Here is a 25,082-nt window from a genome sequence, read left to right on the forward strand (position 1 = left end):
TGCGCTTAGGTTCCCCACCTTGCCCACAAGTGCCATGGGGCACCAGGACCCTTTAGATTCAGTCGCCCCACGAGGTGTTGCAAAGTTCCGGGAACCACGCCTTTTCAAGGGCAGTGCAACCGAAGTTGACGCCTTCGTCGACGAGATCCTCAGTGCCGTCGAACTCTCACGTTCGTCCTTGCCTACTGACATGGACAGAGCCCTCTACCTCTCCACCTACCTGGACAATGGGTCACCTCGTTCGTGGTTCACAGCAATTCGTCGGACCAACGACGACCTACTCCACGACTTCGACTTGCTGATCGAAGACTTCAAGCAACACTTCGGAGACCCCGACACCGAGGGCACTGCCCTCCGCAAGATAGAAAACCTCCGGCAGACCGGGAGCTGCGCAAATTACGCGTCCAAGTTCCGCGAGCTGCTCGTCTACGTGAACTTCAACACGTCGACCACGATCCAGAAGTATTATGAAGGACTGAAGGATGAAGTGAAGGACCTCTTACTGACCGTTCACAGTCCTCCCACGAACTTCGACGAATATGTCGACCTCACAGTCACCATCGACAACCGACTTCATCGTCGGGAGGTTGAGCGCAAGACTGCCAAAAAGCCTGCACCCCGTCAGCAAACCGGTACTGACACCACTCAGCGCAATGCCCAGCCCAAACCATCTGCCTCGACGTCACTCTCCCCAGGAATCCCGATGGAGATTGATGCCACCAGGACAGTACCACGCCAGCCTCTCACCAAGGAGGAGCGTGATCGCCGCTTTGCTGAGGGCCTCTGCTTGTACTGCGGAGGTACCGAGCACACTGTCAAGACCTGCCCGAACATGTCCGAGCGTGCAAAGAAGAAATTCAATGCGCGCAACGACTCGGGAAAAGCCTAACCGGCTGTCACCCCGTCCCAGGGCATCCGGTCATAGACGACGGGACACGTCAGAGCCATCCTAGGGCGCCGGATCCCACTCATACCCGTCTGTCAGATGGGAGTTATACCCCGGTTGTGAAGTCTGCTCCCGCCTACGTCTTCTCTTCTAATTCTTACTTGAACTCACCCCTACATTTCTTCATCTCTGTTCGCCTCTCTTTCCCAAACAAAAAACCTATCAACACGTTCGCACTTGTCGATTGTGGTGCCACCACTTCCTGCATCTCTGACCGTTTTGCTGCTCGCCACTCCCTTACTCGCCGTGTCAAAGACACTCCCATACCTATTATGGCGGTTGACGACCGTCCGATCGCATCTGGGTTGATCACCCATGATGTCATTACTCATCTCTCCGTCTCCAATCATCACGAGACTCGATCCCTCGCGGTCGTGTCTGTAGCTTACCCCATTATTCTAGGTCTCGACTGGCTTCGCCAGCATAACCCGCACATCGACTGGGAGGACTCCACTCTCTCACTCGAGTGTTGCGAACTCACCCGCTCGAACCCTGTGGTAGTTTCGGCGAAAGGCTTTGGTCTTAAGCCGAAGCTGCTACCATCCAAACTCAACGCCTCAGCAGTCGTTGGAATTGGCTTTGGTCTCTCTGACGCTGCATCACACTCTGCCAGTAAACTCTCGCCCGCAGCAGCAGTGGGTGTGGACCCACCTGCTCCAGACTCAGAGCCCGTGAAACCTCACCCAACACCCTCGTTCCTTGCTTCCCTCATGTCCTGGGGCGGCTATGGTCGTCCCAATCCACTCACTCCCCCATCAGCAGCCTCTGCAGCGCCAAACATCCGTTTCATCTCTGCGAAGAAATTCGCAAAGACCGCACGTTCCAATCCGGATGAATCGTGCTTGCTGCGCTACCACTCTCCATCCTCTCCAGCCTTCATCCGCTCCACCACTTCGAGCTCCATTGACTCGATTGATGACGAGATTCCCGTACCCCCCTCACATTGACATTGACAACATCCCTCCCAAGTACCTGGATTACATGTCAACCGTATTCTCACCTGCCGAGTTTGAGAGACTCCCGCCACACCGTCCGTATGATGTCGACATCGAACTGGAGGAAGGGAAGACACCACCATTTGGCCCCCTCTATCGTCTTACACCACCGGAACGCGAAGCCCTAACAGAATATGTCAACAAAAATCTCAAACGCGGCCATGTTCGGAGCTCAACCTCCTCAGCTGGCGCTCCAGTCTTATTCATCCGCAAGAAGACTGGAGAGCTCCGCCTCTGCGTCGACTACCGTGGCCTCAACGCCATCACCAAAAAGAACCGATACCCGGTACCTTTAGTTCATGATCTCCTTGATCGTGTACAAGGTTGCAAAGTATTCTCTGTCATCGACCTGAAGTCGGCTTATAGTCACCTCCGCATAAAGGAGGGCGACGAGTGGAAAACAGCGTTTAGGACACCACTCGGCCTTTTCGAACATCTCATTGTACCATATGGTCTCACTAACGCACCCGCAGCCTTTCAAGCCTTTATTCAGGATACCCTTCGGGATTTACTCGATATCGTTTGCGTCGTCTACTTGGACGATATACTAATATTCTCTCGAACACAGGAAGACCACGACAAGCACGTCAAACTCGTACTCGACCGACTACGCGATGCTCACCTTTGTGCTAACCCCGCAAAGTGTGAGTGGGACAAGTCCGAAGTCGAGTACCTAGGCTACATCATTGGTGCTGATGGTATCAAGATGAACCCTAAAAAACTCGACACCATTGTGTCGTGGCCTGAGCCCACTTCTGTCAAAGAGGTTCAGTCCTTCCTGGGTCTCGCTAACTTTTATCGACGTTTTATTAATGGTTACTCCCGCATCGCTCGTCCACTCACTGACATGACCAGAAAAGATATTAGTTTCAATTTCTCAGATGCTGCTCGTACGGCTTTCAACAGCCTCAAGCGAGAATTCACCTCATTCCCTACCCTCCGGCACTTCGACCCCTCTGAAACCCTGCACCGTCTCCACTGATGCGTCGGACTTTGCTATATCGGGTGTTTTCCAACAGCCCGACGACAACGGCACACTCCATCCCGTCGCATTCTACTCACGGAAGATGTCCCCAGCAGAAATCAACTACGAGATTCATGACAAGGAGCTGCTCGCTGTCATTGATACGTTTCGTGACATGCGAGCCTGGCTCCTTGGCTCCCCACACCCAATCTCAGTAATCTCCCGACCACAGAAACCTCACTTACTTCATGTCGTCCCAAGTTCTCAACCGCCGTCAGGCACGCTGGGCCATGTTCTTATCCGATTTTCGACTTTCGTCTCGTTTTGGGCGCCCGGGAAGGCAAACGTCGCTGATGCGCCTTCCCGGCGTGCGATTTCTCACCCAAGAAGGGGGATGAAACCCTCCTGAACCAAAACCGTATCGTGCTAACCCCAAAACACACAGACTCACTCACACCCCACACGAACACCCAACACCCACCCAACAATCATCAACGCCATGACGACCCTTTCCATCGACAACTCCGCACTCTTCGATCAATTCAAAAATGCCCCTTCAAAAGGACTCCGAGTGGCGAGAAGCGCTCATCCGTGGTAATTCAGACTTCACGTCTGAAGGTGGCCTTGTGTTCCACAAGGGAAAACTATTGTACCCTTACCATTACGCGCTGACATCCTCCACTCCGCCATGATGCAGTCATAGCAGGCCACCCAGGACGCAACAGAACATTCGGGCTCGTCGCACGAGACTACTCGTGGCCTGGCATGCAAACCTTTGTCAGACGCTACGTAGAAGCCTGTGATACCTGTGCACGCATCAAGACCACCCCGTCACAAGCCTTACGGCTTGCTCCAACTCTCGACATACCCTCCCGTCCATGGAAAGGCATTATCCATGGACTTCATTGTCAAACTCCCCGCCTCACACGGCCATGACTTCCATATGGGGTCGTTGTGACCGTCTCACACGTTTATGCACATTTCGTCCCGTTGCACCAAATGAGACAGCTAACGGCTCCCGACCTAGCCTGGTTGTTCTTTGGACCGCATCTTTCGTACCTCTGCACGGACTCCCGGGACCCATAGTCTCGGACCGCCGTTTTGGCTCCATTTTCAATCTTCTAAATTCTGGTCTGAGCCTTACTTCGTTACTTAAGATTGATACTCGTACTTCAACAGCGTACAACCCCGCAGACTGACGGTCTGACGGAAGCACGAACCAGACGTTGGAGGCTTACCTCCGCGCCCTACTGCTCCTACCAGCAGGACGATTGGGTTGACTATCCTCCCCCTCGCCGAGTTTGCCTTTAATAATCTCGAGAACTCTTCTACCCATCAGACTCCCTTCTTTGCTAACTACGCTTTTCATCCGTCCTTCGAGCCGCAGATCACTGAACGCTCAACCGTTCCCGCAGCCTCCGACCTTGCCACGCGACTTGACGCAATTCACACAGAGCTCCGTGCTGAGTTACAACTCGCGCAAGACATGCAGGCAAAATCGTTCAACAAGAAGGTCCTGCCAGCGCCCGACTTTCAGCAAGGTCAGCTAGTGTGGCTCTTGCGCCGCAACATCAAAACCACACGCCCCTCGTTCAAACTCGACCATCGTCGCCTCGGCCCATACCCCATCCTTCGCAAAATCGGCACCTCTGCTTATCATCTTCGACTCCCTTCCTATCTATCCCGTCTCCATCCCGTATTCAATGTTTCCCTTCTCGAGCCCTATTCAGACCCCTCCGACTTCCATACCCATGCCTCACCACTCCCTTTCGACCTCGCCGAAGATCCAGCTAATGACATTAAGGCTATCCTCGACTGCCACAAGACTGGCCATCGCTACGAATACCTCGTGCGATGGAAATCTCTGCCCGAGTCCGAAGACTCGTGGCTTCCTCTCTCTGACATCCCCACTATATTCAATGAACTCATTGAACGCTTCCATCGTCGTCACCCGCGCTCCCCTCGTCCTCACATAATTGATTTAAACAAAAACTATCATACTCCCCTCTCCGCTACTGATACTTTTCTTCCCTTATCTTCACAGGTCCCGTCGTCCGTCGCACCTCCCGAGCCTCCCGCACCTGTCCTCGCTGCCGTCCCTCCTGCCGCTGCCCGTCCTCCGTCGCCTGCTGCCGTACGTCAGAGATTGAGATCTGAGTACGTGCCCCCAACGCAAACGACGACCCGTGGGGGTCGCGTTTCGCGCCCTGCCGAAAGGCTCGACCTGTAGCATTATCCTCACTCGCCCTAGAAGGGGGATGATGTCACGGTCATGGGCACTCTACGTAGTCCACGGCCATTCTACCTATAACACGGTCTCTTTACAGTATCAACATTGCGCCGATGTACTCCGTTCCGCGCGGAACAGCTCGTTTGGATAATCACGGACTCCTTATCTCACTGACGCGTTTACTGCGCCCAGTTTCATTCCTATGTTTCACATTACATTATCACGCTCTACATACTTATATGTGGCTCGGAGCTTTGTACCTGTCCCTTCGTCGAACCAACGCCAGTTCCTGGCTCTCTCCTTCTGCTCAGCTCCTCGCTTGTCTCTCCCGCTTGAAGAGCGCCCGTTACATGCCCCCGCTGGTCCGCCGTTCCTGCCGGCCATTTTAGGTGCGCATTTTGTCGATGATGGACGGACATGGTTCTAGTACTACTTTTGGGTGATCTATGCAAGTTTCCAGTCTTCTGTAGCAGGTATTTGTTTGCCTAAGCGTTACAAATACAGGAGGTGGGGGAGGAGCGATAAGGTGGGGTCGATGGGTAGGTGGCTCATCTTCCATGCATCTCTTCGCGTTTTGAACTCCGGAGGTGTGAAACCTATGTCTTCTGTAGTTTGCGGGTAGGCGGTGTGTTTGATGGTTTTTCTCTATGACGTGTCTAATATTTTATCTGTTTTATCAATTGTTCTGAATTAAGGTGGAAGAGTGACATCACCAAATGTTGATTTGAGGCGGCTTGTGCTATTGACATAGCGAAGGAAGTGTTCTGTTGCTTTTGGGTCGGCTAAAAGGAAGGGGAGTGACGTGGCATTGCGGCCTAGGGCGTTTACGAGAATGTGACGTTCGCGGTTATATTGCGGGCATATGAAGAGGTAATGTTGTATGGTTTCGTTGGTGTTATGGCATGTGGGGCAGTGTGGGGTTATACTGCGGTTGATTCTGTGAAGATGGGCATTGAGAGCGATGTGGCGGGTTCGGAAGTACATGTATAGGGCGATCAGGCGTTTAGGGAGGGTGCCGACTAGTTTGATGAATGAACGTTTGAGTATCTTGGGGTCTATGTTTTTCATGCGGGTGTAGCGGGGGGAGGTGGTCCAGAGTTGCTCCCAGCGTTCTTGGGTCTTCTGTCTATGTTCTTGTTTGATTGCTGATATGCTACTGGGTATCCCGTTGCGCAGGAATTTGGGGAGGCTTTGCATGTTGCTGTTGGAGGCGGGGCCTAATGCTGCGCGTTTCGCTTCTTCATCGGCCTTCTCGTTGCCTGGGACATTACTATGGGCTGAAATCCACCTTACCGTGATGTTGAAGTCGTTCTGATTGCGGGTTTTGATGAGTTGAATCATTCTACGGAATCGGTCGATTAAGTAGTGTCCTGCTCTGGGTGTCGTTATCTCACCGGATTGAATTACTGCTTGATTGTCGACGAGGATAGATATTGGGAATATGAGGTGTTGTTCGGTCGCTATAAGTTTTGCTGCTAATGTCAGTCCAATGGCCTCGGCCTTGTATACGGTGTGTTCTTTAGCTTGACCCAGATGATAACGGAGTATTCGAGGGCGTTTACCTTCTCGTATTAATATTGCCGCTGCGCCTATCTTATCATTCTGTCCTGAGCCGTCGCAGAAGACTTGGATCTTGTCTGTCAGTTGCGATTGTTCTCTGATGGTGTCTTCTCTTGTTTTTGCAATATGAGTTTTGTACGGGCATGTTGAGGACGGAGGCCGGCAAGCTGGGATGAGTGTTTCGATACTTTCGGGATCGATGTCAAAGGATTTGGTAAGACGATGTAGGGCGGTGCGATGACGTAGGACTTGATGTTTGGCTGCTCGTCTGATGGGTTTGTGTAGCGGGTGGGTATCGGGATGGGTAGCTAGTCGAACGACGGCTCTATGGCATGTATTCTGGAGGAGTAGTGGAATCGGGAGTAGGTTGGCGTGGGCTTCTAGTATATCCGTGGCGGAGGTGCGCATGGCCCCGGTGATTGCTATGGCCGCTATTCTCTGGACAGTTGAGAGACATTTTGCGATTCCTACCGATCCCCGTTGGGGTTTGTTTGACGCTCCTTGGAAAGCCGGGGGGAACCAGATATCTGCTGCGTAGAGCATCTTAGGGATCGCTACAGCTTGGTACAATTGACGAGTTAGTTGGAGCGGCATGCCCGTAGAGGTAGATGAGAGTCTTCTAAGTTGGAGTACGTAGCTTGTTCCTTGTGCGACGGCGTAATCAACGTGAGCCTTCCATCTAAGTTCTTGATCGAGAATAACGCCTAGAAAGCGGTGAGTTGCAGCGGGATTGATAACATTACCTCTTATGTTCATAGCTGGGCGGGATTTGGTTCTGTTCAATGAGAAGTCCATTAAGGCAAATTTACTCGTCTCAAATTTTGAGTTATGGGCGGTCGACCATTCGAATCCTCCGTTGGGTCTTTCTAGCATGTTGTTGAGTATTTCGTGGGTGTCTTCGAACGATTGGCCTATAGCCACGAATGCGAGCGTTGATTCTGCCTTGTGTCCTATTGCTACGTCAATTAGATCAGCGTTATATATAATATAAAGTATCATAGATAGTGGGTCTCCCTGTCCAATTCCATTAGTTACTGGTATCCAGTTAGATACAAAATCGTCGAAACGTAGTTGAGTACGTCTGTTCCTAAGAACTCGTTCTGTAAAATCTATTAGTGTGCTTGGGATCCTTCGCATTTGCATGTTGTGTATTAGTCGATCAGTTACAGCGTTTGGAAACGCGCCTTCTATATCCAGAAATAGCACCGAAGCTACTTTACCCATTCTCCAAGCGTTCTTGATAGTAGTCTCCAGTAGGTGTAACGAATCGGTCGTGGATCTTCCGGGTCTTCCCCCGAAGTGCGTAGCCGGGAGGAGGAGGTGACGTTCGAGTACGTATGTCAGTTGATCAGCTACGATAGCGGTTAGTAGTTTGCACGTTGTGTTAATAAGAGCTATGGGACGATACACTTTTGTTATTGTATAGTCCGGTTTCCCGGGTTTTCATAAGACGACGGTCGTGAAATCCTTCCAGGGTGCGTAGTATGTTTGTAGCGTGAAGACCGAATTGAAAAGCGATAGGAGGTGTGGCCGGAGTAGGGATGAGCATTCCTTAAATACTATATTGCTGATTTCGTCTGGTCCTGGGGACTTGTATGGGCTTAATTTGTTGATGTTGCGGATGAGCTGGTCATAAGTGATGGGTTCTGTAGGTGCTATCGGTTCTGGGTATATGGCATTTAGCGGGACTGTTGAGATGTTCGGGGCTGGGGGAAAGAATGAATTAGCGAGAGCTTTGCTTTTTTCGTCGTTATCGGTAGCGTCTTGAATGATTCCGGCGGCGTCTTTCACGTGGAGGGTAGGGATACGCGTTTTTCCTCCATCGGAGGGATCTGCTGTGATGTACTTATTAGCGATCCATATCTCGTTACCTGTGATCTGATCGAGCCATTCGATCCAGTGTTCTTTCTTGGCCTTGTCGATTGCGCTGGCGTATTTGTTGCGTGTTCGTTTATACTCATTATGGCATGGGTGGTCTTGGATTCCTCTCATTAAGTATGATTGTCTGCTGAGGCCGTTGACTGTCGTGCGTAGTTTCGTAAGGTCGTACGTCCACCAACGTTTCGAGTGTGGGCATGGACGGGATATTGGGACTGCTTCGTCGATGGTGTCGGTGAGTATCTTCGTAAACGTTGCGGCTGCTGATTGGAATTCGGCCTCGGTGGTCCATATGCGTGGTTCTGGGAGTGTGATTAGCTTCTTTTCAAGCATAGATCTGAAATTATCCCAGTCTGTGTTTCTATAGTTTCTGGAGGTGGTGTTCGTAATTCTTGGCACTGAGAGTTCGAGTATACTCTGGATGGGGATATGGTCAGTTTTCGGTCCTCGTTGAGCGGGGTTGGTCCTGCATGTGATGAAGGCGTTCATAGTGTGTTCCGTGCATAGTACGTTATCCGGTCTTGTCCAATTGTTCGTACTTGATGATTGGAGAGTTGGGAGGCCTCGAGGGAGGGGTTGATCCATACCGTAGTCCGCGATAAGGTCTATCAGAGGTTGGACTGCCGCGGCGTTAAATAGGTGATGGTTCCGTTCTTCTTCCCAGAGGGGATGGTGTCTGTTGAAATCCCCTAGCCAGATCATATGATCGTTCGCGGTCGGTCGTATTGTTGCTATGTTCGTCGTTAGATAGGCATCTAAGGCCGTGAGCGTATCTTGCTTCTCCCCATCGTTGTATATATTGAATACTGTGCATTTACCGAACGGTCCCGTGAATTGAATGACTACTACGTCAGAAGAGGGGAAGGTTAGTTGTTTCCATCCGTTCTTGTCTAGTTCGGCGCTTATTAGAGTGACTGCGCGAGTCTTTTGGAGCGTGTGGGTATAGTGCTGGGTAGGGTATACTGTGTGCCATTTGTGCGTGGATCTAGTGTTGCGTAGTTTGTCTGAGCAGTGTTCTTGAAGTGCGAGTACGTCCCAGTTTAATGCGATGGGGCCGTTGAGCAGGGATTCTTGGGCGGGTTCTTGAGTTGTTGAGGTTTTGTTGCCAAATTCGGAGCCTGACGGGATTGTCGTCCTGGTGTTCAGACATTGGAAGGGTTCCATGGATTGACTGTTGATTGAGGTTGAAGATCGGGAGGGTCTAGAGAGAGGGAGGTGAAGCGGTTAGTTGAGTTAGATGAACGATTGATACTTGTAGAGTTGGCTCCCGTGGCCGGTGGTATGTGATGTGGGCGGTCTCGGTTTGAATGTGGGGAGCATGGGGTCGGGAATGGTTTGGGTCTTAGTGCTTCTCCTAGTGTCATCTGGCGGTGAGCGTTCGGGCGTGCTTGTTCGTTGGTATGGGGTTTCTGGTATGGGGGGGCTTTTGGTGGGAGGAGTACCTGGGTCCAAAGTTCTTCAGTCGGATAGTAGGGCATGTTGTTTTCTGGATAGTTGTCGTTCATTGTGTTACATTTGTTGCTGAATATCGGGCACACTCTACTCCAGCTGGTGTGGTTTCCGTTATTGCAACTTACACAATTGCAAGTTCTTGAGTGTAGGCTTGTGAAATAATTGTTCAAATATTTCGCTGCTCGAGAATCCCCGAGATTGAAAGAATATAGGGCTGGTGCTTCAAGTGGGATTGATCGTGGTCGTGTAACATGTTCGAGGCTTTGTTGTAGGTGCTGTCGGCACTCCTGCCAGTGCTAGCGCTGTAAGTTTGGATCATTGTCTGTTTTTTCTCGGCTGATTTTTGACAGGCAAACGTTGGGCAGACGCCCAGCTTTGTTGGATTTGCGGCAGTGCAATCTGTACAAGTTGGTTGCTTTAAAGGAGCCCGTTTTGAGCGTGTTAGTACGAGACGAGTTCAATTTATTTATTTATTTATTATTTGGTTATATTATATGTCAATTTCTGTGGTCTAAACTTGGAATCTGCCTTTGCTCTGTTATCCTCACTACCAAGCTCGAAGTCGGAGGCTCGCGGGTTCGATTGTTTGCTCGCAAGAGATTGTATTGAGTCTTGACAAGGGATTTACACGTTCATGCGATTGACACGCTGTTCTTGTTGGATGCCGTTTGCGACAAAATTGCGCCTTCATTAACATCATGTGAGCAACTTTGTCTCCTACGGTCATATCTCTTGTTGTTCAAGTTCTTGTCAAGAATAAATCACAGTGGGTGCATTTCTATGGTGTCGCTGGTTGACACGAGCACACTTATTTTTGGACATGCCACCAGAGCCGTTGAACATTGTTGCAAAACTCGTTATGACATGACGGTGTATCTTTGGCGCCAGTACGTACCTGATATTAATAAGGTAGGAACAGGTGTGAAGGGTATGCTACTGACGTCTGCGAGCTGGGAGAGCGCGATGTCAAATTTACGAGACCCTCGGTGTCCATGTAGTGGGCCCGCGGAACCGAGCTCACAATGTTCAGCACTTGCTAATGCCCACAGCCCAGAATCCGAAGCGTCCGACCCGGACGCCGATACGATTGCCAGGGTCGAGGACCGTCGAGCCTTGACTACGAATTAGGGGTGAGTATACCAGCATCCGAGAAGACATGAGAAAGGCTGCTGTCAAAGCTTTCAAATTTGGCCCGGGATGGTAGACGTTGGCAGCGACGGATGCGTAATGCGCATTGCAAGAAGGCACAAGGTCGTTTTGTAATGATGTAGGTGTTGTGACCATTCAAATCAATACTGTAGTGAGCTGATAGATACTGGCTGCTAGATGCCTAGTCTTTCTGAGCTTGTGCTGGCACCTTCATGGACGCCGCAACATCCACAGGCTCTAGATGTGAGGAATGCTCCTGATTAGTACAGAGCATTATTTTGAATGCCCTGCAATAACACACTAACCCAGGCCTTGACCGTCTCAGTAATCCCATCATGAGAAGGACTCCGGGCCCGATGCGGTGATAATTGATAGACGCTGGATTTAAAAAAGGTTGGGAAGTAGTGCGAAGGTCGGTAGAAGGAGATGGTAATAAAATTCATTGTCGGTGCTAGGTAACAGAGTATCAGTAACTGCAGGCACCGAAGCGGAAATTATAGTTTATGTGCGAGAGCAAGTCGTGTGTTTGACAGGGGTTTATGTTTATCCCGTTTGGCGGTCTTACGGGGTCTCGGACCCGGAGCATTGCTGTAGTGGAGGTACTCTCGTCACCTTTGCTATTTTCTTCAGCGCTTGTTCCTGCGCCCTATCAAGTCGACGACAACGACGACGACGAACGACGTCAGCGACAGCGACAGTGACGAGCTCGTTTTACTGACTACTTAGATTCTACGCGGAGGTCTCCTTATGATGGACCCGAGTAGTAGCAGTGAGCACCTCGCACAAGCAGTTGGCCCGTGAGTCCTTCTTCATCCTCGTCCATACCACAGCCCTTACTTTTTTAAATATCCCAACAGACAAGTTCGCTCTCGTGTTACCGTTGTTTGTGCAGAGGTCTGTGTCAATTATCCTGTTGTGCTAACTAATTCACATGTCTTATTAGTGCAAACGACTTAAACTGAAATGTGATCGCCGAGCTCCCTGTGGCTCTTGTACAAAGCGCGATACTGTTGCTAGATGCATATACTCCCCTGCTGCCGCTGAGAAAGTGTCCGTTCATGCCTCCCTTCTTCTCTTGCCAAATTTGATTCCTCCATTTCAATAGTGACCTTCACTCACTCAACAACAGACTCATAGCAGTTGAGTCCCAGCTCGCTCAAATTTCCGCACCAGGTGCCCGTTTTCCTTCTTCCTCATCATCATCTGCAACCATACAATTACCCATCCACACCATCAACTCTTACCACCCACATGAACCCACCATGGACGATATTACCGCTATCTGGTGGGAAGAGATTGACATCCCACAGCCACTACCAGCACAATCATCGAGTTACAACGCACAGGAGGGATATATTAAATCTGAACCGGCATCTCATTCCTCCCTCCTCCTACCCTCTTCAAATCCCCCGTCATCCCTCCCTCTTCCGCTCCTATTGCCCCCAATCTCCTGCTACTACGCCCCACACCCGTCCTCATCCTCTTCACCCCTCTTCATGAAATCCCTCCTATCTCACCTCCCATTCGCCCCACGCCGCCGCACCCGCCTATACGAACACGCAGAAGAAGCCCTCAGGATGATCCCGGGGCCTTGTTTCAGCTGGCGCGTCTGGAAAGAGCGCGCGGAGGGCATATGGAGGTGGGTAGAGAGTGAGAGCACATCGTGTTCAACAAACGACTCCTCAGACGAGCCATCCCGTCCAAGTACGTCATCAACAAACATGAACGCCACAAATCCTCCCTCTCGTACATCTACGGACACATGTAAAGCAGACACGGCCCGCACCATCTTTTTCGGCCCACCTCCTGCCCCTCCACCTTCGCCTCCGTCTTCACATAAGGCTCTAACCCAGACCTCAGGTAGAGCCCTTGCTCCTTCCCTCCCCTTGTTCGCATCTGTTTCGGGCGCTTTCGCACTTGCATTATTGGTTGAAGAGAGCGCCGCTAGCGCGAGCGCTGCCCTCCACAGCTCCAGCCCCACTCACCCCGGAGCTCCTTCTGAACTGATAGGACCTGAAAGGGCCGTTCACAACGACAGGACGGGTACCTCACTAGGGTCAAAGAAGTCCAGGAAAGATCCGTCACCGAAAGAGAACCTCACATCTCCTGCACTTCTTCATGCGTTGTCGCGGCAAGCGCTCTGCGTGTGGGAGGGTGGCGTGGCCTTGTCCGGATCAGGGTCGAATTCGAATAGTGCACATGCGAGCGAGTACGACTTGGATTATGTATCTGCGATTGTGCTCGGCGTGCTGTTTGTAGTTCTTTGCGATAAAGGATGTGCGACGGAGAGACATGGACAAGTAAGTGCTGCGGGTAACACGAAGGAGGGATGGATTCTGGGAGAGGTGAGTAGTATATTCTGCTTGTTTACCATCTTTTGCGACCTACGGGAGATCGGAGCGGACATGCAACGTTTTGATGGAAGTTGCCCACGGAGCCTTTCAACTTTGCTTCTCTGTTCTGGAACCGGCGTCTGCGATCCGTAGATCCTTCACATTCCATTGTGATCGTCATGATCGTTCCTTTTCTGGGCGTTGCCTTTTGTGCGATCGCTTTCGTCGCGTTTCAACTTTAATGTTCATGCATTTTAAATGTGCCGTCTTCTTGTCTATGTATTTCTGCCTCGTTCTTGCTGCATTTGGCTTTTCCGCCCCCACCATGTCTCCACAACTTCTCCTTCCCCTTTTCGCACTTCTGTTCCAACCCAATTCATAACGAAATTCCAACTCACTCCTCCCCTCACAGATCGGCAAACTCGTCAACGTCGCACGTGTGATGGGGCTCGATGTTGACCCAGATCTTACGCCTGGTAAATATGGCCTGTATGAAAGCGAGGCGCGTCGGCGGGCATGGTGGGATGTTTGGTGGTGGGATGCGTGAGTTGCGTTTTGTCACGAATCACATCTTCCAATTCATAAGAATGCACCGTTGATTTCGTTTCTCCGCAGATATACGTCCACTCTATCTTCACGTGCTCCCCTCATCCCTTTGCACGCGTTCAGCACTCGCCTACCACTTGACGTTGACGAGGAAGTATTTACCTTTGCGTGTACGTCTGCACCTCTCCTAAGCCCGACGGGCAAAGAGGGCGTGGGAAGGTGGTTTGGGATGAGAGTAAGGTCAGTGATATTTGCCTGCCCATTCACCTCTGCGAGTCGCTGATTTTTTACCCCACTATCACTACAGACTCGCACAGCTCGTAAAAGACATCAACTCTCGCACCTCCTTGTTATCCTCCCTCGAACACCCCTCAGTCCTATTATCCATCGAGCACGCTTCCCAATGCGAAACTGAGATCAAACAATGGCTATCAGACCTCCCGCCCGCATTTCGGATGGAGAGCGAGGGGATAGGCGAGGAGTCTTGCATGACGCCTCACCATTCCATGGCGCTGTCATCCAACGCAAGTCATGGTGGCACACCACCGACGCTCCTGGCTCAGCGTCTTGACATATTGATGACGACACATAGACTGGCTATGGGGTTGTACCTCCCGTCTTTACGTCCCCATTCGTCTTCGTCATCTCAATCTGACTCCCACTCTAACGCGAGACATGAAGCTAGCCCGCAGACACATCAAGCACGTGTAGGCGCGCTCACAGCGGCCCATGGACTGCTCAGAGCTGCGAGATATTTTGTCGAGCTTGCCTGTGCGCGGCCTGATTTGGTGCGGAGGAAGGATGGGCTTGGGTTGAGTCTTTGTTGTGGTCTTGTCTGTGATGTTCAGTCAGGTATACGATTTGCGTCCCGTTTCGCTTCAGTTTTCTGATCTCGTTATAGGATTTGGCCGGGGAGTGGAAATGGGGTATTCGAAGGCGTTGTTCGACGCCTCTGTCGTTTGCGCTACCAGTGCTCTTCGTGACTCAGGGGCCGTGTGGACGCGTACCGCTGTCGAGGATGCTAAGATGGGCCTTGGACTGCTTCGCGAGCTACGTGACCTCTGTCCTGCGCTGGATGTGAGCGTGCTGGAGGCACTCATCCGGAAACTCGATTCGGGGTGTTCAGGCATTGTGAGCAAGAGGAAGAGAGAGGGGTGGGACGAAGGTGATGGCCGTGATGCTGTTCCTATTCCTGGTGGTCCAAGTGCCGGTGGTAATGGCGAGGAGAGTATTTCTCTCGTCCCCGTTCCTGTCGTTTCTGCCCAGGAACTCAAGCTATGCTCTCCATCTCACGTTGATTCCAATCTCCTTACTATCCCGAACGCCTCCTTCACGAATGACGCCAGCAAGGATAATTCAGCCTCAGAACCAAGACGGACATATCCTGCGCTTGTCATCCCCTCAAAGTTCCCACCTCGGAAGGACCGCGTCAGAGATCGAGAGCTGTCGAAGGAGGGCCAGCATGATCGGGAGCGGGAGCGGGGGGACAAAGAAAAAGACCGCTCACGAGAGAAAGACAAGAAGAAGACCTCGTACCCGCCCGTTGGGTATCGCGTGCGTCCTGGAAAGGAACCGTCTCCGCTTGCTAGGGTGCGGACTGCGAGTGTTGGATCGCCTACAACGACAACAATAACACAGGGGATGGCTAGTCAGTCGGTGCCGATGTCTAGCCAGCCGATGCCAACGTCTAGTCAATCGATGTCTGCAACCCAGTGCTCGGCGATGTCGCAGCCATCTTCCGTGGTACCCCTCCATCCGCCTTCCCTCGCCTCAACGCCCATTGACCGGTCTTCTTATCACTCCACACCTACGCCTATGTCGCAAGAAGGCGGGGTCGATTTCTCGTTGCCTTTTGGGGCTGCTTACGAACCTCAGCCTCAGGTGTGTTTCCCTTTTTTTTACACATTCGTTCACCCGCTCACCACAATTCTAGCCCGCCCAAAAATTTACTCCCTATGACTACGCCAGCTCCTCCGCTTCACCGTTCTCATATCCGGATACGCCTCAATACGCGCAGTTCAGTGTCCCCCCCTCCACGCCAACATCGTTTGCTCCTCCGTCCCAAGTGCCCCATTACTCAGAACCTGCCCCGCAATCGCAACCTTTCCCTGCACGGATACAAACACCACAATATCCTCCATCTCAAGCGCCCTATAGCGAGCACCCCCTTCCGTCTCAACAACAGCAACAGTCGGGTCGTTTCAGCTTTGGCCCGCAGTACCCTGAATCTGGGCTTGTGGGAGAGTATTATGGATCACAGGAGAAGCAGCCCGCTCAACGGCAGGGATATCCAGAAGATTACTCTGGGGAGCAGCAAGGGGCGTATGGGGTCAAATCATCGATAGACCAGCACCTCGTTCAACAACAGGGGTACGCGGGAGAACAGCAAGGATATGTGGAGCAGACATGGACTCGAGGGAGCGATGGCGCGTATTGGAGCTCGTATCCCGCGCAGTCTCAACCGCGTTATCCGGAGTGATCTGATTATCTCTTCTCTCCTCTCTTCTACTCCCTTCCCCACTCTTTCCTCAACTTCATAAACAATACGCTCGTTATGCCCGTCATGCCTTCATGTCACTCCTTGTCAAGTTATGCCCTCGTCATCGCTTTTTGTATGTCTACGTTACTCATCGTATCTGCTGTTTTTCACTATCATATCTTCCTGGAATTTATCATTAGCTATTTAGCTGCTGCCTTTATGGTTGTCTCCCGCAACAACTCCTCTTATTCTTCTGCAGTTATCTCTGCTTATCTTGTCTATTCGATGTGTCCTCCCTTCCATCCATCTCTATCTCTATCTGTGTACACATCACGCCGCTCTGATTAATGGCTGGAATTACTGTCTTGTCGATTCAGTGTATTTTTGTTTCTTTCGTGTATTTCTTTAAATTTACTGTCTATATACGAGCATCGTCATTACCTACATAAACATAGAATCGCTTTTGCTTTTCTCTTCGCTACTTTTAAAGGCATTAGTGAACACGAGTGGTTTCCAATGCTTCAAATCTGGGGAGTTGCACGAAAGGAGATCTAATCATCTGCCGTCAGCACAGACAATATTACAGCTTGAATATTCGCCCTAGGTGCCCGTTTTCATCTTCTTCTACAGCCTTCCAAATACCCTCAGTGAAATCGCCGTGGTGCGCAAGATTCGTCAACGTTGACTCTTCCACGACTGCCGAGGAAGGAACAGTGACGCGAAGATGCCTATGCAGACCAGGGCAATCATATAATAGTAAATGACCCATGCGTGGTGGGGATTCTTGATAGATAGCGAGAACGCAGACGTCGCGGATGCAGGACCAATAGCTCGTACGATCGAAACACCCAGCTGAGCAATCCCACTCGTCGTACCAAAAGACGCTTGATTCGGAGACGCTGCTGCGATATAGATGAATACGCAAGCTGAGGGAAATCATGGTCAACGCAAAGAATCGTGATAAAATGCGGAAACTGACAATACCCCAGGTTCAATATCATTGAAAGAACAAGTTGCAGGCTAACAATCGCCCATACCATGAGGCTCAAACCCTGTACTCTGGCGACAGCATTGAGGATGGGTAAAGTGATGATCATCGGAATTCCAGCAGCCATTGCCGCAGAATATATTATCTTTGAGCCGAACCGATCATGCAGATCGGCGAAGAAAAATATTTGGAACAAGCCGTTCATCACACCGTAGATAGCTAGGATGTTGCCGATTTGCGGGGGATCTAATCCTAGTCCGCCGAGTTCTACTGGTGTGGCGAAGAACAGAGGTTGTACATCACGAAATGCGATGTCAAGAAGTGACAGAGCGGCATAGTTTCCAGCAGCTATGATTACCCTGGGTATCAAGAGCAAGCGAAGGGGTAGTGGCTTGGAGTCATCGGCGTTTGCACGTTGAGCGGCATCTTCGGTGCTGAGGAATTCAGCCGACCCTGTTACAGTCACGGGGCTAGGGGTGGTATTTTTGTGATATTTTCCCCTGAGAAAATGCCCGAGAGTCACCCTGGTAGGTACAGTCTGTCAATCAAAATCATCAATGCTGTATGCTTGCATGGTAGTTCGGATTAACGCACCTCTCGCAAGAAAAAGAACGTCACGACCCAAGCCAGTGCAGAGAATGTGGCAGGTACAGCGCATGCAAGGAAGTAGGGATAGGTCTTCAAGAATTGGGAATGTTTGAAGACGTTCGGGAATCGTTCAAGTGGTGGTGATAACAATCCGCCTATAAGGGGGCTGCGAAGGTAATCTCATTTCGAGAAGCGATATAGATTATCGCGTAGGTACATACCCAATGGTCCCGCCGGTTGACCAAGCTATTGGCATATATGCATACGCCTGGGCCAAGTTGGTAGAGTCGGTGATGTCCACCATCATGCTTTTAATTACGCCAACATTGCCGTTCAAAGCACCATTTAGAGCACGGCTGAGTGTTCGATCAGAGCGACCACGGGAGAATGAAGTGATCGAACCTCAGTATGAGTCCCGCAAAGGTTTTAGATAGGCCGAAACAATACATCGAGATAGACAATCCGAACAAGCCTGTCAAAATAACAGGCTTCCGTCCAATGTGGTCCGATATACGACTCCAATGGAGAACGGTGAGCGCTTGTGAGGCAAAGAATATGGAGTACTGTATATACTTGAAGGTGAGGTACGAGCATCGTTCAATTATGACTCACCATCAGTCCGACATAGTATCCTACACTGGTTTCATCGCCATTTGTAATACCGATGTCTCTTATTAACTGGCACGCGGCAAACATCAAAAACACATCAAGTGAATCAGCTACGAAAAAAACATGCCTGGGGTGCGAAGGGAGAGATAACTTGTGAAGTAAGTGGTTCTGCGAGCTGGAGAAACAGTATGATAGAGAATTGACGCCAAGGTAATGGTGTCCTAGCCTTCTTCTGTTGCACGGGTCGCAGCAATGGCGTCTCCTCGTCCAGCCGCTGTTGGGACATGATGGTTCGCACTTGAAGTAAGAGATGAAGAAAGAAAGGCTGTCTAGAGGTTCTGCGTAATAGTACATAAGCAATACGATAACCGAAAAATATGCGACTCACACTTGACTCACACTGATGCTTATGACTAGGCTACAGATAGCTGCCGCTTCTGATTAAAGACCCATACTGAGAAAAACCGCGCTGCCTGCTGGTTATGAGTCCCACGAAGTGCTGGAGCGGTCTTGACGGTATCAATGAATGAAAAAACATCCATCGGTTTCCATCTATCAAATATTGGCCAGCGGACTGTGTTCCTCGTTTCTAAGTCGAATGATTCTCTCCTCCTAGAAATGATCGGCTGTTTCCCTGTATCTCCGAGTCAATTTGGCAACCATCCAGTCACTCAGCTGAAATTGCACCACCATGCACGGCAGCATGCTGCAGGTTTCTTCAAATTCAACCAATCCTGCCAAAGGATGAAGAATGTCTCTTGACATATTGCACTGTATTCAGCCATGCAACGTGTGCAGCGGGCAGGCAACTGTAACCGACCAAAGAAGAACATCAGTGGAGTATGGATGTTTCTACTCGCAATATTCTCCATATGTTCTAACAATTCATTGTAGGTCGGAGAGGGGATACCTATTACCGGCACGAGTCGTGAACGCGTGAACGCGAACGTTTCCGCAAAACATCCGCATTACGTAGTCACCTGGCAAAACTAAAACTATAAAGTTACTCCACGTCCGAGAACTCCAGCTGTTGTCAATTAATTGTCTGTTCCTAGCTAGATCACTGAGGGTAGTGGAGACAATGAATATCAAAACCAAAGACCTTTATGATCAGTGCTGAAAGCTAGGAAATTAATTGACAGTTGATGTAAATCAGTGCCGCTGTGCGACACTGAATCGCTCATTGACAAACAATGAATTTAATGTTGGGGTGATAATCATTAATGGCGTTCAGAGTAAGGTTTTGAAAGTTTTGAAAGCTATGAAACACGTGGGTAAACTTTTCAGAACCTCACGGAATGTCGGCAGGCGCAAGCTGAGTCTGAAATCAAACTTCATGCTACACGCGCAGGTATGCCTGCAGACCGTCCGCAAGTACGCCGTTCAGAACGGCTCAACGCACGCCTCAAGACTAGTCACCGACCACCAATGACTACCCAAAGACCCCCCCGTTCTAGGGGCAAGGGTACTTCAACTCGCGGCACCAGGGGACGAGGGCAAGCCACTGCCACTGCCTCTACTGCTGGTGCATCTGATCTCACCACATCTGACAATGTCCCCGGTGATGCTGTAGTGGCTACATCCTCTGGCGTCAAGATCCGATGGGACAACAACAGCAACCGCACTAATACCCTCGTGCAATTCCTCACCACCCATCCTGGCGACTGTCGTGTTTTGTTCAACGAAGGAGGAAAGAAGCCGGATAACGAACCTCCCCCGTCTGGGAGCGACAAGAGCAAGATCTCTGCGGTGATCGCCCGTTGTGTATTTGAGAAGGATGAAGAGTATCAAGACTTATATGTTGACGAGCCGGGCAAGTTCACGCAGGCCGTGGGCAATCGTTTGAATTAGTGCGCCCTTTACCCCTCTTCATATGCCTTCGCTAACGCTAATTTTTAGCCTCAAGAACAAATACAAGAAGTACAATGGTCGTTTTAACCAGACTGGCGCGGGTGTTGACCCGCTTCAGCATGACGCTGAAAATAATCTACTCCGTACGTTTTATTTTTCAATCTGATTTCACTTAGTAACTGATCTTCAAATCATAGAACAAGTCATCTCGGAATTCCCGTGGTACAAAGCGCTCCACGAGCTTTGGAAGAACAACCCGTCATTCGCCCCGAAGACGTTCTCGTCCGCTCCGGGAATCGATCGCGCAGCTGACATGATGTCACTTACCTCAAAGCGCAAGGGCAAAGCCAAAGCCCTCCCCCCTTCTGATCACATCGACTCCATTGATGAGTCGATGGAGGTCGACTTCGACGACAATTCCCTCGGCCCCAACCCCCCAGCTGCTCACCCTTCCCCCGCTGTAAATGCCCCTCCCGCCGTCAACGCTCCCCCCGCCGTCAATGCTCCCCCCGCCGTCGATGCTCCTCCCGGTGTAAATACTGCCCCTGCCGTTAACGCTCCCCCCACCATAAATGCCCCTCCCGCCGTCAACGCTCCCCCCGCCGTCAATGCCCCCCCCGCTGCCATTAACACTCCCCCCGCCGTTAACGCCTCCCCTGCCAATAGCGACTTCGACTACGTGATGGACGAGCAGTCACAGGACGAGCAGCCACAGGGGGAGCAGCCTGCCCGTGCCTCTGCCAAGCGCCCCTTCTCATCCCCCTCACCACCCCCTACACCCCCACCCACCTCTCGTGGGACCTTCAAGTCCCACGCAGATCGCGCCATCAACCGTGGGTCCATCCGTTCACCCCAGTCGCCTCCGTCTGTTGCATCATCTTCGGCATCATCATCTGGACGCGGGTCCTCATCACACCGGTCAGTAACTTCGTCTGCACGCCGACAGGGCGGCTCGCACAAGGCTGGCCAGTCATCCCTTTCCACTCAAGTCCAATCTGATGTTCAGGGCCAAGTCAAGTCCCTCGCTGAAGGGATCAATTATATCTACACCGCCAAGGCAGCCCAGTCAGAATATAAAATCGCGAAGGTCAACTCGCACCGTCAGCAGCTGGAGCTCGATTTTCAACGCGAGCAAGCCGAGATCGACCATAGCGAGGCTGCCGTCGTCCACCAACGTGCGCAAGAAGCGAAGTCGCTCGAGCTTCAACTTCTCGAAGCTCAAGCCAAGGTCCATGCGGAGAAGAAGGCTGCCCTTCAGCTCGAGATCGAGCTTCTGAAATTGAAGGGGGGGGTGTCTGATTAATCATTGCATGTATTTCCCTTGTTGTATCTGATCTTGTAGCATTTTGTGTGTTCCGTTTCTCGTCTTGCATCATCTCAGACACTTATGGTAGTATGTCACATATGTTTACATGCCTTCCTATATGTTTGTACATGCCTCCTATGTCACCAATTCACTAGTCTTGTTGTCCTCATCCTGTTCCCTGTAAGCCACTACCCCAATAAGTACCTCATCAACTTTGCACGAGCTTCTTGGCCAGGGGTGCCTGCATATGAGGTATCTCCCACCTCATCATTGTCCAGGTCTTCTTGCTCTGCAGGTGGCATAAGATCTAACCCCTCCCCAATGGCCCAATTCTCAGTGCCATTGCCACGTTGTTCTTCAAACCGAATGATCATATTGTGCAGAATAAGGCAGCACATGATCCAATAGGAGTGGTATTTGAGTTGCTCTTCATTCTGCAGTGGGTGTCGGAGCTCTCGGAGAGACTGGAAACGGCCCTTAAGGGCAGCAAATGTATGCTCTACCCTCACACGAACCTAAAGAAATGTGAATACGAACCAGGCAAAATAAAATAAAATAAAATAAAATAAAATAAAATACATACCTTGGAAAGGACAGTGTTAAATGCCTTCTGGTCAGAGGTCAAGGCCCCATTAATAGGCTTCTTGAATGGGGGGATACACCATGGCTCTAGGGGATAAGCACTATCAGCCCAAATCCAATGGTTATTGCCCAGAAGTGTTTGATGATTCTGGTAAACATGGGTGGAGCGGAATGCATATGCATCATGGGCACTACCAGTGTGGCCAAGAGAATAATCGACTATAGTGAGATTATGGACCATAATGACCGCCTAAAAATTAGAAAAATCAGCCGCAAATAAACAGCATAAAAAATAAAACACACCTGGCAGTTGAGGGAAAATTGAGACTTCCTGCTATAAAAAGCGTCTCCAAAGATACTTGGCCTTTGGTAAAGATTGAACAATGATCCATCAACAGCCAGAATACCATTCTCCCACTCTGGGCAACCCGTGGTTTTGAGAACATAGGCTCGGGCACGTGCGACTTCGATGGAGTTGAGAGCGGGGAAGGACATAAAATGATCATGCTCTTCAAGCAGGGCAGTCATGACACGATTAGTGCAGTTGGTGACTGACCCAACGGAGACGCCTGCCCACTGGGCAACATCTTCAGGAGAAATCGCATTGCCATAGTGGCCGACCCGATTAAGAAAAATAGCGAGCTGGATTGCAACTGGAAGTTGGGGATTGTTGGATTCATTATGGAAAACAGCGTGATCACTAATTTGATCGAGGATATCGTCGAAAATGTCAGGGGCAACACGTAGCTTCTTTTGGAATAATTCGGGGCGGTGAATGCTGAAATGGTCAAGGAGTTGGATCTGTGGTGCTCGCATAGGGGCCTCGTCTGGACGGTGAAGAACGCGTGCCTCCTCCACCTCATCCCGAAGAGCGGAAAGGGAGCCAATGGCACGGATGAAATGCTGATGAATCTGGATTGAATCCGACATGTTGGAACCACCGGAGCCATCAGGAGAGTTGTCAGACAGATAGGGGGACATAGGGGAGATTGGTGATGGGGTCCTGATAACAGAATCCTCAGACATAGAAGAATCAGACTCAGAGACTTCACCATCAGCCATGGCATGCTCAGCCCAGGCCTTGGCTACATCTAGAGTAGCAGTATCTAATTGATTAAGCAGTTGTTCACGTTGAGATTGGCGAGGCATTGTGGTTCAGCGCTGGTATCTTATCATCCGACTCGGGTCAATCTGCGCAAAATTTGGTCGGAGCTTGAAATTTACATGTCACGTGACTCAGTCGGCTACGGACTTCGTCGAAATCAAGTGTTTGCGTGTTTTGAGCGGAGTTTAAAATTTGCTTATCAAACAATTTTCCGAACAATTCAAAACATATTCTGAACATGTTTCAACGTGTTTCAGAACATTCAAAACCTTACTCTGAATACCCTTATTGTCTGATCCAAATTCATTGTCATATTCAAGTTTTTATTTTGTCAAAAAAAGAAAAAAAGAAATCCAGTAATCTTTGCCACTTGCCTGGTTTGAACTCACGACTCCCGACCACACAAGCTCAGCTGAAAGCCCATAATCAATTCTCACGCATTGGAGCATTACTTACCACTAGACTACATAACCTTGTATATATCTATGCAGCAATTGATATATATACCATACCCATGGGACTTAGAATAAAATATGATAATCTACTCATACGATCAATATGGTACACCGTGGGAATTATTCCGATAAAAATTAAAGTTGCAGTCCTTGTTAAGGGTAGTCTATTGATCGTCTCATGACATTTTTTGGTTTAGATCCTAGTAAGTTATACGCAAAATACTAGAAAGGTGGAGTGTTCAAGAAAGTTCAGGCACACAACTAATATTGCTTATTGCAGCCGTCCCTAGGAATAAATATAAATTCTCCTTAGCTGCCTCAGTCAGTGAATTTGTTTGCTAAGTAAATTATGGAAAAAAAAATGGAAAAAATGGGACTACGTGATTTGCTAATGTCATTTTCAGTGTCCTTAAAATTTTGACAATGAATTTTATACCCTTACATTCTCGCGGGTAAAATTCAATGTCCCCAGTTGTCAATGAATGCAAGTAACCAGAGATTAAGTGACACTGGGAGTGAATTCAACACATTCATTGCCACTGTCACTTAATTTAATGGTTTTTACTTCCCACAGTGGATTCCTTCGTAAGTCGACATCCTTCTTAGAGTCTTGGTTATGAGGGTCTGCCATAACTAACTATCGCCACAGGAGGAAGCTCTGGGATATCATATGTCTCAGCCCTCGTTCTAATCCCGGTCTCCTGCTACCATGTGCACCCAAGCAGCCCTCAGGATAATCACCTCCCATGTTTTAGCTGACGTGTCTTGAGAGCGCGTGCGGAAGGGCCTATGGGGTGGGGTAGGTAGAGAGTGAGAGTACATCCTATTCAACAAACGTCGACTTTCACCATCACTCCCCTTTTTCGTGCCTTATATAGCGCCACCACGCACATTCACGGCGCCCCAACAGCGCCACCACGCGTCCTCAGCCGGTGACCTGTTTGCTCCAATGCGTTTTTTCCTTGGAATCTTTTTATATGATTGTAGATAGATGTGTGGATGTGACATGGTGTGAACGACGATGGGTGAGAATTTTTGCAACTCAACAACTGTCTCGCACCGGCTT

General features: G+C 50.1%; 4 protein-coding genes across 4 annotated transcripts; 2 read left to right on the forward strand and 2 right to left on the reverse strand.

Annotated features, from left to right (window-relative positions):
• Positions 1–6,299: 6,299 nt before the first annotated feature.
• On the reverse strand, positions 6,300–6,668 carry DEU56DRAFT_701662 (uncharacterized protein; the record flags this gene model as incomplete). The annotated part of the gene is made up of 1 exon (XM_041347322.1): positions 6,300–6,668. A coding segment is annotated over one exon (369 nt), but the record flags the coding sequence as incomplete, so codon positions are not given.
• A 5,364-nt stretch (positions 6,669–12,032) lies between these two features.
• Positions 12,033–12,340, forward strand: DEU56DRAFT_699920 (uncharacterized protein; the record flags this gene model as incomplete). The annotated part of the gene is made up of 3 exons (XM_041347298.1): positions 12,033–12,056; positions 12,118–12,224; positions 12,280–12,340. Coding segments are annotated over 3 exons (192 nt in total), but the record flags the coding sequence as incomplete, so codon positions are not given.
• Positions 12,341–13,928: 1,588 nt separating this feature from the next.
• DEU56DRAFT_742040 (uncharacterized protein) lies at positions 13,929–14,943 on the forward strand (the record flags this gene model as incomplete). Its single annotated transcript, XM_041348903.1, has 3 exons — positions 13,929–14,050; positions 14,123–14,293; positions 14,361–14,943. Coding segments are annotated over 3 exons (876 nt in total), but the record flags the coding sequence as incomplete, so codon positions are not given.
• A 2,100-nt stretch (positions 14,944–17,043) lies between these two features.
• On the reverse strand, positions 17,044–19,146 carry DEU56DRAFT_509784 (major facilitator superfamily domain-containing protein). Its single transcript, XM_041346576.1, has 8 exons — positions 19,106–19,146; positions 18,845–19,055; positions 18,721–18,786; positions 18,511–18,671; positions 18,330–18,464; positions 18,115–18,274; positions 17,512–18,058; positions 17,044–17,458 (listed from the first exon to the last, which is right to left on the reverse strand). The coding sequence occupies exons 2-8, from the start codon at positions 19,001–19,003 to the stop codon at positions 17,208–17,210; spliced, it is 1,479 nt and encodes a 492-aa protein (XP_041205525.1). The 5' UTR covers positions 19,004–19,055; positions 19,106–19,146; the 3' UTR covers positions 17,044–17,207.
• Positions 19,147–25,082: the final 5,936 nt, after the last annotated feature.

Source organism: Suillus clintonianus (assembly GCF_016758775.1).
Source record: "Suillus clintonianus strain FC179 chromosome Unknown DEU56scaffold_69, whole genome shotgun sequence".
Classification (NCBI taxonomy): Eukaryota; Fungi; Basidiomycota; class Agaricomycetes; order Boletales; family Suillaceae; genus Suillus; species Suillus clintonianus.

What these genes read in the sequence shown, in the direction of transcription:
- DEU56DRAFT_509784 (XM_041346576.1), bottom strand. Translation starts at nt 19,003, where the DNA reads ATGTCCCAACAGCGGCTGGACGAGGAGACGCCATTGCTGCGACCCGTG. An exon ending in TCTCTCCCTTCGCACCCCAG is followed by an intron (nt 18,787 to 18,844) that starts GCATGTTTTTTT and finishes GCCGCGTGCCAG; the next exon opens with TTAATAAGAGACATCGGTAT. An exon ending in GATACTATGTCGGACTGATG is followed by an intron (nt 18,672 to 18,720) that starts GTGAGTCATAAT and finishes AAGTATATACAG; the next exon opens with TACTCCATATTCTTTGCCTC.